The sequence below is a fragment of the Elephantulus edwardii genome, unplaced genomic scaffold (genome assembly GCF_000299155.1).
Source record: "Elephantulus edwardii isolate Elephantulus edwardi_28Jun2011 unplaced genomic scaffold, EleEdw1.0 scaffold00037, whole genome shotgun sequence".
Taxonomy (NCBI): domain Eukaryota; kingdom Metazoa; phylum Chordata; class Mammalia; order Macroscelidea; family Macroscelididae; genus Elephantulus; species Elephantulus edwardii.
The window spans coordinates 20,475,180-20,488,927 of NW_006399787.1; the positions used below are offsets into that span (position 1 = coordinate 20,475,180).

General features: G+C 42.8%; 1 protein-coding gene across 1 annotated transcript in view; it reads left to right on the forward strand.

Annotated features, from left to right (window-relative positions):
* The window catches only part of ZFYVE26 (zinc finger, FYVE domain containing 26), an 85,419-nt gene that overhangs the window by 38,859 nt on the left and 32,812 nt on the right, over positions 1-13,748 (forward strand). The window contains exons 20-26 of the mRNA XM_006884754.1: positions 83-819; positions 2,682-2,878; positions 4,902-5,006; positions 7,809-7,931; positions 8,299-8,475; positions 10,175-10,421; positions 13,333-13,431. Of these exons, the coding sequence (XP_006884816.1) occupies positions 83-819; positions 2,682-2,878; positions 4,902-5,006; positions 7,809-7,931; positions 8,299-8,475; positions 10,175-10,421; positions 13,333-13,431 (1,685 nt within the window). The remainder of the gene's footprint in view (positions 1-82; positions 820-2,681; positions 2,879-4,901; positions 5,007-7,808; positions 7,932-8,298; positions 8,476-10,174; positions 10,422-13,332; positions 13,432-13,748) is intronic.

Genomic DNA, 13,748 nt, shown 5'->3' on the forward strand with positions numbered 1-13,748 from the left:
ACGTAAATTCAGATGGATACTTGGGATTGGGTTATGGTGCTGATAGACCCAGGACCTCCATGTCTCATCTCTCTCCTTGCAGGCTAGCAGCCCTTCTGGCCCAGGAGGGCCTCAGCCTCAGTGTGCCACAAGTCATCGTCAACTGTTGCTGCGAGCCTCTTGCCCTTTGTGCTTCCCAGCAAAGCCAGCAGACATCATCCCTTCTGACCCCCCTGGACATCCTGGCCCACTTGCACTGCCAGGATTGCCTCCCACTTTCTACACTGAGCTTCCCAAGACCAACTGAAAATCCTGTATTGGAGAGGAAGCCCCACTTCTCCCCCAGGGATTCGTCACCCGCAGCTCTCACCGCCTCTGCCTTGGCCTTCCTGAAGTCTCGTTCAAAGCTGCTGGCTACAGTGGCCTGCCTGGGGGCCACCAGGGCAACAAAAACCACCAAACCCAGCTTGTCATGGAAGGAGCTCCGTGGCCGTAGAGAGGTGCCTCTGACAGCCGAGCAGGTAGCCCGGGAGTGTGAGCGCCTCCTGGAACAGTTCCCGACCCTGGAGGCCTCCCTCCTGGCTGCCTGGACACCTCTCCAAGCCTCATCCACGCAGGAACAGAGTCTGGCAGCCAGTCTCTGCGGCCACACCAGTCTCTCCACTGTGCTCCTGGGCCTGCATTCTCCCATTGCCCTGGATGTGCTGACAGAGGCTTTCAAGGAAGCACTGGTGGTCAAGGATTGGCTCCGGGCTCTTCAGCTCCTTGACGAGTATGGACGAGATGTGGACGAGTTGAGCAGCATCAAGGATGTGGTCCTGGGCTGTGCTGCAGCATGTGGTGAGCAAAAGTTGTGCTTCTTTTTCACTAGTGCTAATGATAATCTTTAGCATTCACCAAGTGTTTACCACATGCAGGCACTGGGCGGCATGCTTTACACACATCTTCACATATAACCCTACAGCAACTCTGGAGAGTTGAGAGGAATCCAAGGCTCAAAGAAGTTAAGAAATTGGTCCAAGATACTAAGTGGAAGAGCAGAGCTGAGAAACCCAGATCTGTTCAACATGAGAACAGGCACTCAGAACCAGTATTCTCAACCCTGTGTATCTCAGTCCAGAATCTCTCTGAAATTTTAAAAGCTATAAATTTCTGGGTCTAACATGCAGAGGCTCAGTGTCGCAACAGCCAAGAGTTCACTTTAAAATTAATATCCAGTGATGACACTTGAATTGGTTAGAGACAGCACCCCTTGAACTGTTAGAGGGTGGTGACATCAAAATGACCCCAGGGTTCACAAAAGTAACTGTGGCTCCCCTCACCCACCAGTCATGGTTCACGTGGGTGGGCCATGGGCCTGCCACTGGGTGGAGAAGGGAGCCTCTACTAACCAGCCCCACCTATGGGAAAGATAAATCCATGACCCACTAGGTGTCAGCAAACTTTCAGTAAAGAGTATTTCAGAGTTGCAGCCACATACCTCTGACATAGCATGAAAGGAGACATAGGCGATGCATAAACAAATAAGTGTGGCTATGCTCCAATAAAACTTTATAAATAAAAAGACTGTGACTCTGTTTGATGACCCCGCTTTTAAAGCACCCCAGGAGATTTTGTGTGCAGATAGAGATGTAAGCCCTCAAGAGTCTTAAGGGTGCGTTAGGCCAGGGCATATTGTTAATAAGATAGGTTGAACCTTGGAAAGGTGAAAAAGGCCTCCTTCAGATGGTAGAGGAATCTTCTGCCTGCGTGTATGATCTTACCTGATTGAAGTTTCTCTTTTTGATGTGAGAGATAGATGTCAGTGAGAGAGATCTATTAAGCCATAATGGCCCTCGATATCAAAGGGGGAAAGAAACTGTACTTTATCTTAAATAATTTTCAAACAGTAGAAGGAACAGGTATTTACTGGAGGAAAAACCGAAAGTTCCGCTGACAAGTTGAGACAGAAAAAGTACTATATGTGCAAAATGACAAAACTTGAAAGGCTGCACTTTTTCTTGTATTTCTTCCTTCCTTTCTTTTTTTCCCCCTTCCCTCATTTTTTCCCCTTCTGATGATCCCAAGATTATAATATTAAAAAACTCAAACTTACTACCCTCAAGTCAGAACCAACCCATAGCTGGCCATGCAGAAGATTTTTAGAGGCTGTAAATCAAATGAGAGGAGTTTGCCTGTCTTTCTCCTGAGGAATGTCTGGTAGATTCGAACCACCTGCCTTTGGGATGGCAGCACAATTTCTTACTCTCCAGGCCAGCAGAGCTCACTAATATAATTTGTTCTGCATAAAGGGAAGTATAAGAATATAATTTAAAAAAAAAAAGAATATAATTTTTCCTGATATGTAATGTTTTCTAATGGAGTCCTGGTGTCACACTTTATTGTGTGTTGGGCTACTTACTGAAAGGTAAATTGTCCAAATCCATCAGCCACTCCCTGGAAGAAAGTATCCTCCCATAAAGTAACCTCCAAATACCAAAGAAGGGTAACCATTAATTGAAATCAACTTGATCACAGTGGTTTTATTTTGGGAGTAATGTTTCCTGGGGTAAAACTAATTAAGGTCAGAAAGATTGTAAGGATCCTCAAAACTCCTGTTTTATGAAATTGAACAAAACTGTTTTGTCGAGGAAAGTAGGCAGGGCTCTTGAAGTTCTTCACTGCCAGACTTGCTGCCTCTGGGCATCTTTTTTGTCTTTTAGACAAAGAAGGTTGGCAATACCTGTTTGCCGTGAAGGATGTGTCTCTGAGAAGCCAGCTGACCCTGCAGTTTGTGGACAGGTGGCCCCTGGAGTCATGCCTGGAGATCCTGGCTTACTGCATCTCAGACCCCACTGTGGAGGAAGAACTGAAGAGTGAACTGCAGAGAAGGCTGGCAGAGCTCCAGGTGTATCAGAAGGTATCCTTTGTGACACTAAGAGGCTTCTTCCCCTGTTGCCATCTCCAGCCCAATCTCAGATGAGCCTTTAAAGACATAAAACCTATATTTGGCTTTTACTCTGCACCTGATTCTGTTCTTTTTTTTTTTTTTCTAAATTTTTTATTATTTTTGTGTGAGTGTACCGTCAAATCAGATCTGACTGGTACAGGAGGAGATTGTCCCTCCTTCCTCGGCAGAGCATCTGGTGGTAGATTTGAACCGTGCACTTTTGGGATTGTTGCAGCTCCTTACCACTAGGCCACCAGAGCTCCCCTCTGATTCTGTTCTTAAATGAAGAACAAGATGGCCTTCTATCTATGTCCTGGCTTATGGTAGCCCTTCATCTTCAGGAATAATACTCCTAAAAACCCTCTGGAGAGTCAGCTATGAGTTAGTTCTAACTTAATGGTGCATAATAATAATAGTTGGCATCCACTTCCATAATAGCTCACCTCTGGAAACCCTATGAACCTGGAGAGAGGATGAAAAGCACCCAAGCGTCGAGGCCTCTGCTTCATAGGGTCACTATGAGTCGCCTGCGACTCAACGGCACTTAACACCAACAACAACAGTTTTAAATAAGGCACTTTCATCCCATAAGGCTTGTATTAGGCTGCTAACTGAAAGGTTAGCAGTTCAAATCCATCAGCCACTGCATGGGAGAATGATGAGCAGTCTTTACACTTTAAAATTGACTTCCTCAAAAACCGAATGGAGGGTCACCATGAGTTGGAACTGACTCGACATTAGTAAGTTTGGTTTTTGGTTATAGTTTTAAATATATATGTATCAAGCCAATGATAAGCGTGCACAATTAGCATTGAAATAATTCTTTACAATCCACAAGGATTTTTCATGTGGTATATTTGGCCTTTGTGTATGTTTTATACACTTTATTATTGTTTGGTGCCGTTGAGTATGACTCATAGTGATCCTTTAAAGAACAGATCTGAGCTTTGTCCTGTCCTGTGCCATCCTTATAACCTCCAGGACACTTGAGCCCATTGCTGCAGTCACTGTGTCAATCCACCTGGTTAGGTTAGGGTTTTCCTCTCTTTTGCCATCCCTCTACATTTCCAAGCATCATGTCCTTTTCCAAGGAATAGCCTCTTCTAGCAACATGACCAAAGTATGTGAGATGAAGTTTTATCACCTTTGCCTCCAAGGAACATTCTGGCTACACTGTCTCTGAAATATATCTGCTTGTTCTTTTGGCAGTCCATGGAATATCCAGTACTCTTCTCCAACACCACAATTCAAAGGCATATTATTTCCTCTTAAAAGATTATCTTAAATGTCAGGTAAATTTAAAAAAAAAAAAGGTCAGGTAAATTTCAAGAACTATTTTAAAAAGATGCATGAACGTGACAGTTAAAAAAATAAAAAATGTGAGATAAGTGTTGTATTTTCGATCACAATGCTTAATGAGGTAGGTTTTGGGATACACCTAGATAATAAGTTTAAAATGTGTGTTTATTGTTCCATTTATACTCAGAACAGCGTAGTTGATAGCCCCACAGGGAAACTGAATGGCAGGGAAGAAGGATTTTTCTTTTTCCTTCCCCTTTGCATGCAGTGCTGGAAATGCTGCATGAAAGGGGAACCTGCAAACCATTTAAGCCAAGAGAATATCTTGGGTGAAGTTTTGAGATGGAAGATGGAATCCTAACCCTAGAAGGCGTGAACAAGGATATAAGAACCTTCTCCATAAGTAAAGACCCTAACTGTAGCCTTCCAATCCCTGATTATACTTTGAGAATAATTGTCTTGTAGTAGGCCCAAAACTTACTCTCTTCTCCAGACTACATTTCCCTCATTTACTCTAATTCCTCCTCAGCCCTAACACTCTCTGACAGCCTTGCTTTGGGGCATAGATCGAGGAATGACTCCTTCCTGGACACTCCAATGCCTTATTCACAGCAGGAGAAACTACAGTTTGGTTTGATGGATTTTTTTTTCTTTTTCCTTAGATTCTAGATTTTTTTTTTTTCTTTTTCCTTAGATTCTAGCTTTGCAGGCTAACCCAGTGTGGTGTGACTGGCAGACCTTGAGGAGCTCTTGTGTTGAAGATCCATCTACTGTCATGAACATGATTCTTGAAGCAAAGGTACCTTTTTCTTAGAAGTTTTCCCCTTCTTCTCCTTTTCAGAATTATAAGTCTTCACTCAGCTGGTTCCATCAATCTATTCTTACTCCTACTGGTAGATGTTTAGATTCTTTTCAGATTTTCACTATTTAAGATTACTGTAACATACTTTTTTTTTTTTTGTAACATACTTTTTTATCTTAACACAGTTACTTAGGCTCATAGTGAGTTTTTTCTATACTCCTGGAACGTTTCAGCATTCCATACTCCTTTACCATTTGCATTCTAACCTCCACATGAGCAGTTTTTGTTGTCGTTATGTGACATCAAGTTGGCCATGACTTATAGTGACGCTATGAACAATGACTCTGAACCCTGCCCTATCCTGAGCCAATCTCATCATCTGTCATACACCTGACCCTTTTACCAGTCATTGTGTCAATCCATCTCATCCAGGCTCGTCTTCTGCTCTGACCCTCTATCTTCCAACCATGATATCCTTCTTCAAGGACTTGTCTCTCCATTGAAGTTTGAAGAGGTTAGAATACATACTGTAAAAAAAAAACCAAGGGCCACAGGTTCACATGGGGATGGCCATGTCTGACCTTTCCAACTTCATAAAGGGGAACCAGCCCCGTCAACAGCATCAATAATGCAAAACCAATTTCCATGAGGTCAGACATGCCCCACACACTCCCATACCTCTTTTTGCTCATCTCAACACCAATTTTACTGCTTTGCTTGGCCCAAAATCCAGTGTGATAGCTCACAGACCATACAGAACCATACTGAAGAAGTCAAAAGATTATAATCCAGATTAATAACATAGCACAGTCAAAACAGCTCCCAGAATGGGTACACAGGCACCTCAACCTCAAGCCTCACAGCTCTTTAGCTGGTACTCTAAAATTCTTAGCCTGACAATTTTGGCTCTCCAACCGAGCTTGTCTAACAGAGTGCTCAGTCCTACCAATATTGATTTCCCACCCCCAGTTGTCCCATTTCACATCAGGTCTCCAGTTCGGCTGTACATGTTGCCATAGGTGTAGCTGGAGCAGGAAAGGTACCCTACGTTATCTTGCCTTCTCTTCAGTGGTACCAGAAGATCCATCTGTCTCTCACCCTGGCTTGCTCAATTCAGTGGCAAGACTAGCCAGTTCCCTTGTAGAATGTTGAGACTGGCCAATTCCCTTGTAGAATGGTACATAGCCAGGCCTCTTGTGGATAGGCTAACATGCTCCATTCACATATTCCTGCCCATCTACATAGAATCCTCCTTAATACAATAATTGCTTCAACATAAACAGCTAATCTTTAGGCTACGAAAGACAATTTTGAATGATAAGCCTTAGACACCTAGACATAACTAGAGTAGAACTGCTGTTTGACTGCACATGAACATCCTCACTTTTACTAACTCGTTGCCAACTTCTATTCTAATTGGTTATCCCAGTTTTACTCTTTCCTACAGTTTGTATTACTCTCTGTTCTTGATAACTTTTGATATTGTTCAGCTTTTCACCGTTTACCTGTAAGAAGCTATTTTATTTTTGTTTTCATTTATATTACTTACAGTTCCATGATTTACTAGTGAATTTGAATGTCTTTTCACATGGTTATTGGCCAGTAGTGAAATCCCTGGGTGGTGCCAACATTTAAGCCCTTGGTTACTTAACCAAAAGGTAGACAGTTCATTTCTACCAAGAGGCCTTGACAGAAAGCCTGGTGATCAACTTCCAAAGGACCACAGCCATTAAAACCCCTATGGAATACAGTTCTGTTCTGAATTATGTAGGGTTACTATGAATCTATAACAACTGGTTTGGTGCTTTATGGGCCATTAAACAACTAAATATACATTTGATCTTTATTAAGGAATGAATACACCATCCTTCAAAAACTAGGTGTGCAAATGTTTACTTTTTCAGTAAACCCTTCCTGTATGCCTATTACTTGATGGTATCTGTGCTAATAGGTGGCAAAACAGTGATAAGTCAGCTTAGTCCCTACTTTTAAGCAGCTCACATTGGTCTCTGTGGGGAAAGCGTGAGACACATTCCTGGGTGGATGCAATTTAATATATGTAAGTGACAGAAGTAAACAACAGAATGTAGTGGGAAGTGCTCTAACAGTCTGAGAAACAGGGAACCATCGTGAAGCAAGCAGCCTGAGGCAGAATTATAGGGAAGACATATCAACATTCCAGAACCCACCATATTGGAATATTTGGACAGAACTCTGGGTAATCCATTCTTTGAGCCCTTCCTCTTTATTTCGCAAATTGGGGACAAGAGGAGCACGTGGTTGGAATCCAACCTCTAGACGTGTTTGCTAGGCCCAGGCAACATTAATGTGCAGAATTTTTCTTTTTTTATCTTGCTTTATGACCAGCATCCTAATGTGAGAAATGTTATGTGATAAATCAAAAATCTACAGCGATGGGCCCATGCCCTCATATGGCAGCAATCAGAGCTGAGGAAGGGCTAGCTCCTTTAGACCGAGTCTTCCCCACTTCCTTAGTATCCCCAGTGTGGATGTCACATGTCAACCGCCAGAATCACTTGCTTTCCTTTTTTTATAGGAGAGATAAGGGGGAAATGATATTATTGCTGGTCAACCTGCTCTGATAGTTTCCTGATTTATCTTGTCACTCTAGTCCTTTGCATTCATGATCCCATATCAGTCTCACACGAAAGTTCCCTTCAACAATCAGCAAACCTTTTAGCAGATTAGAGACTACAGTTGAGCAAAAATCATGCAAAAGCTGGATGAGTGACAAAGACCAGTAATTTAAAGGGACTGATGATGTGTGTTTCCTTCCAGGAATATGGCCTGTGTGAGGAGTGGGGCTGCCTGTACCCCATTCCAAGAGAACATTTAATCAGTCTCCATCAAAAGCATCTTCTTCACCTTCTAGAAAAAGGCGATTCTGAGAAGGCTCTGCAAGTAAGCCTCTGATTTCCCAGTTCCCTTTTGGGGAGGAAGGAAATGAGAAAACTCAGATGAGCTTTTTGATGCTAGGCCTCCTGAAAGCGTTTGCCATCTCAGATCTGCCCCTTCATGTCCTCCAGGGTCCAATTGTGCTCACCTTGACCGGGAGTTGCCTTGCCCAGCATTAGGTGCCAAATGGCTGGCTAGCACCAAGAGTCTGCACAACTCCTGTTGGCTCATTGGCTCATTTGTGGATCGCCCTGTGGGAAAAATAAGTGGAGATAAGGGGTTGGTCTAAATGTTCCTTTCCTAAACAAGCAAGATTGGCTTAAGGAGTCTTCTGGAGATCTTACCTTCCTCATTCACCCTTTTCCTGCAACAGCTTTTGCAAAGAATCCCTGACTCCACCATGTGCCTTGAAGTCACGGAGCAGTCCCTTGACCAGCACCCTAGCCTGGCCACTTCACACTTCTTGGCCAACTACCTCACCACTCACTTCTATGGAGAACTGACTGCTGCCCGACACCAAGAAATCCAGGCGCTGTACATGGGATCTAAGGTAAGGAAGAAATGAGAATGTTGAAAAGCATGCCTGAGGGACTGCTGACCAGCTCCCAATTCATGCATGGCTCTTTCACCACTCTCCTTCCAGGCTCCTATCATCCTTAACCTGGCATTTCTGTGCCACATGAAAGCTTTCCCTCAGCAGCCCACCACATCCTAGTCAAGTACCCCCAGGATTTGTCATGACTTGTCATTCTATTATTCCCCTACCTCCAGACTAACTCTTACTTATTCCTCTGAAGTTCTCCTGCACCTCCCCAATTCTGGTCACAGTTTATGATGACCTGGACTGTTTAAAAATAGCAGTGGTTGGTCTCTAGCCCAGATCAGGCGAAACCAAATCTTGGGATGGTGTATGGGTAACCGTCCAAAGGAATTCTGATGTGAGTGAGGATTAGAAACTACTGTTTGATAAACTAGTCTGCGAACAGAAAAGAAGGGTCAATTGTCTGGATGTGGGAATAGATCCTTTGGATGTGTAACATTAGTGACATTAATCAAGGAAATGCAAGCTGAGAAAAAAGGTCCTGTGAAGGAGGGTTTAGGGAGATGTAGGGCCCTCTGGCACTCTTCTGATTATTCTGACTGGACAAAGGACTTGCACTGCCAGCCCAAAGACAAGCAGTTAGAATCTACGAGCTGTTCCATGGGAGAAAGATAAGCAGTCTCTTCCCATTTTCAAAGGCTCTGAGTCATATGGGAAAAGACTGCCTAACTTTCCCCCATGAAACAACTGGTGGATGATATGTTGTTGTTGTTATTTGTTGTTGTTGTTGATTGCCTTCGAGTCGAGCATGACTCATAGCAACCCTATGAACAAAAGGCCTGAAGCCCCTCTGTATCTGTATCTATCGACATTTATCAAAGTTCATAGGGTTTCTGGAGACATGTTGTTTAGGAAGTGGATACATCTCAAATGGTCTTATGTGTAGAATTAATGCTGGAAGCAGCCAGGAATGTGACCGCTGGTTCATTAAGAGATAACTACATAAAATGTTCCTGAAGATTTACCTTTTGGCAGGTTGTTTGTTTATTTTGTTTTGCTTTTTGATGCCCAGTACTTAAATGGGACAATACTTGAGTTAGTTTTTGTCAATGAGCAAAGCAAGTGAATGTATTTCAAGCATAGTGATAGGGACCTCTCTCAATTTGCTCGGCTTCGTCATTTTTCCTGTGGGACCCTGAAAGCTCACCACCGTCGCCTTGTGTTGCTCATTTAGAAAGAAGCCTCAAATGGAAAAAATGTTCCATTAAGGATCAGATAGAGCTCAACTATGCCTGGAGAACTTGGGCCATGGGTCTAATCCAATCCATGTCCTATTTTAGTCAGTTTTATTGTAACAATTAAGTTTTATTGTCCTGCTTTAATAAATTTCCTTTTCCCATTGTCTCTGGCTGCTACATCTAGCCAGAGTTAAATAGTTATGACAGAGCATGTGTAGCCCATAAATCTGAAAACACTTGTTATCTGACTCTCTATGGAAAAGTTACCCTCCCCTCCTCAAGGGGAAGGTACTTGAAATATTTCTTGAGCAACCGCCTGGAGGATTCAACTGGATCTTCAGTCTTACATCCTGAAAGTCTATTAAAACTTATCATTATTAGTTGGCTATGTCTCTTTTGATCTCTAGTTCCTCTCCACTTTCCAATAAGAATCTCAGTTTCTTTTTTTATTTGGCTCTACCCAAAACCAGGTTTTGCTGACCCTTCCTGAGCAGCACCGGGCCAGCTATGCCCACCTGTCCTCCAGCCCCCTGCTGATGCTGGAGCAGCTCCTGATGAACATGAAAGTGGACTGGGCCACTGTGGCCGTGCACACCCTGCACCAGCTGCTGGCTGGACAGGAGATTGGCTTCACCATGGAGGAGGTTGACGCGCTGCTTTCCAGATACGCCGGAAAAGCCCTGGACTTCCCCTACCCTCTGAGGGAGAAGCAGTCGGGTAACTGCCAACAAAATACCTTTTCCCTCCATCTTTACCTGGGGTTTACATGGACAAGAGATACCATGTACATTCTTAGCTTTAGTCGTCTCATCTTTTATCAGGATAAGTTGATGGAGAGTGAAAAGAGTACACTTTAAGAAAAATAGCTCTGTATTGTAGAAGAGAGATCTTGGTCTTCCAGAAAGGGACATTAGAGTAGTAAATAACCACTCAGGAGTCCTGGTGGTGCATACAGTTAAGCGCTCATCAGCCAACCAGCAGGGTGGAACTCAGACCTACCAGCAGCTACCCGGGAGAAAGACCTGGTGATCTACACCCATGAAAATTGTTGTTGTCAGGTGCCCTTGAGTCAGCTGTGATGCGTGCAGCAGAACAAAGCACTGCCCAGGGCTGTCCCATCCTGACCAGCGTTACCATGTTTGAACCCATTGTAGCCACTTGTCAGTCCATTTCATTGACAATTTTCTTGGATTCATACTGTGTACATTCCACCTTCTGATTTTTAATACATATTTGCAGCTATTTCTACTCATTTTGGATAATGCCACATCAATGAGTGAAGGTCCCAAAAGCTTTACTCCACCATTCAAGGCCACTCTACTTTGAAAAAGGCACACGTCTCCAGTCATAATTTAAGTACCTTCCAACCTTAGAGGTTCATCTTCCAGCACTATATGAAGCAGTGTTCTGCTGCTATTTATACGGTTGCCCTGGCTGATTTTTTTTCAGTACATCACTAGATCCTTCCTAGTCGGTCTTGGTCTGGAAACTTCTAAACACCATCCATTATGATTAACTTTATTGGTGGTTGAAACATTCATAACATAGCTTCTAGCATCAGAGTAGCACATAACTCACCAGCGCATGGCAAACTGTTAAGAGAAAGTCCACTAAGCTTACAGCCTAGGAAACCATATAGGGCAGTTCTTCTCTGTCACATGTCATCAAAAGTAAAAAATCAGCTGTACCTACAAACAACATAAAGCCATTTTATGTATAGTAAAATAGGGGTCAGTAGAAATGAAGAAACACTTCCCTCCCTGCACCACTTACACAAACAGTCACACACACACGCTGGGGTGGATTGACACAATAGCCATCATAATGGATTCAAACAATCAAAGATCATGAAACTAGCACAGAACCAAGCAACATTGCTTTCTATTTACATACAAGTTCACCTTGAGTCAGAACCAACAACAACCAATAATTACCACATGCATAATAACCTAAGTGTTTGGGAAACGGTGGTGAAGATGGTTTCAGTCTATCCTTGATGCAGTGGCTCCTGAAGTGTCCTTATTTTGTGTTGAGCATATGCTTTATGCCTAGAGTCAAATCAGATAACACTTGTATGTGAGCTGACTTTCTTTCTCCCTTTTTGTTTAAATTTATGAAACAAATTCATTTTTCATTCAACCATTCGTGCACATTTTGTTTAATAACATGAATTTCAATACCCACAGTGTAATCAATCACATTTTCCCTGCTTCATCCCTGAAAATCTGATTGCCATTAATCCTTCTATGCCTCTTTATGTCTTCACTCTTTTTTAGTGATGTTGTGCTGATCATCCCCTTATTTGGTATTGCCTTTCCCTATCTTAATTATATGACTATTAATATCTATTTGGTTTTATTGACTATGCAGAGTCATTTGGCTGTGTGGATTGTAACAAATTATGGTTAACATTGAGAAGACTGGGAATGCTAGGACACTTAAATTATGCTCCTCTGGAATCTGCACCCAAACCAAGAAGCTGTTGTCTGAATGGAGCAAAGAAACACTGTAGTTGTTATGAACCGTTGAGTCTATGCTGTCATAGCGACCCTATGTATAACAGCCCTAAACCCTGCTCTATCTTGTACCAATCTCACTGTCTGTCTCTGACACACCTACTCCCATTATTCCAGTCACTGAATCAATCCATCTCATCGAGGATCTTCCTCTCCTGCACTGTCCCTCCACCCTCCCAAGCAAGACATCCTTCTCCAAAAGACTGGTCCCTCTTTGCAGCATGTTCAGAGTATGTCAGACAAAGCTTCAGAATCCTTGCCTCCAAAGAACAGCCTGGGTTCACCCTCTCCAGGACAAACCTGTTTGTTCTCTTAGCAGTCAATGATATATTCAATACTCTTCTCCAGAACCACAGCTCAAACGCATAAATTCTCCTTCTATCATCCCTAGTCATTGTCCAGCTCTTTGATGCATAGCAAGTGATGACAAAGACCATGACCTGTATCAATGGCACACTTTAGTCTCCAGATTGACATCCTTGCTCTTCAGTACTTTGGTAAGGTCTCTAACAGCAGACTTTCCCAAAGCAATATGTCTTTTAATTTCCAAGCAAACTACACTGCATAATAAAATCAAGAAGGGTGTGCATCAGGTTTTTTCCTTTCTCCATACCTATTCAATCTGTATGCTGAGCAAATAATTTACGGAGCTGGGCTCTATGAAGAAGAATGACACATCAGGAATGGAGAAAGACTCATCAATAACCTGCATTATGCAGATGCAAAGTTATACAATTTTGCTGAAAGTGAGGAAGTTATGAAAGAAGATTAAGAACTGCAGAAGATTAAGAACTACAGCTTTGGTATGGATTACATCTCAATATGAAGAAAACAAAGGTCCTCACCGCAAGGCCAATAGTCAGTATTATTTATTATAAATGGATAAAAGATTGAATCTGTCAGTGATTTCATCTGGCTTGGATTAGCAATCCACACCCTTGGTACCAACAGTGAGGAAATGAAGAGGCAGATTACATTGGGCAAGTCCACTGTCACGATTTCTCCAAAGTACTGAAGTGCAACAGAACCAACAGAGCTTTGAACTAAATGCCAGCTGAGCTTTGCATTAACTACTATAGATGCTCGTGGTAGAACATTTTCTTTCTCCACAGATTCTGTGATTCACCTCCAGGAAATTGTCAGTCAGCTTTCAGACCCTGAGTCCCTGACTAGATCACCATCAGCAGAGTTCTCGTCCTCCGCTCCTCCAGGTAAGCTTAAGTTCTCAGAGTTGCCCCTTGTTTGGTTCAAGCTTGCCTAATTCTGGCTTCGTGATGCCTTTGTCTCTCTTTTCATTGCCATTTACAGCATTCTTATTTAATTATTCTTTGTCCATTTGTTCCAACTTTGTGTATTCCAGAGAACTCAACATTTTTAGTTAATAGTATTTGCCACTCATACAGAGTACAGGTTTTTTGAGGGCCTTCACCATACCCTGGTGACCTTTTTCAACATGTCTCCTCGTTTCCAGCCACCAGCCCCTCACACAATGATTTACAATCAGAAACAGCCCAGGGATTATTTTGCC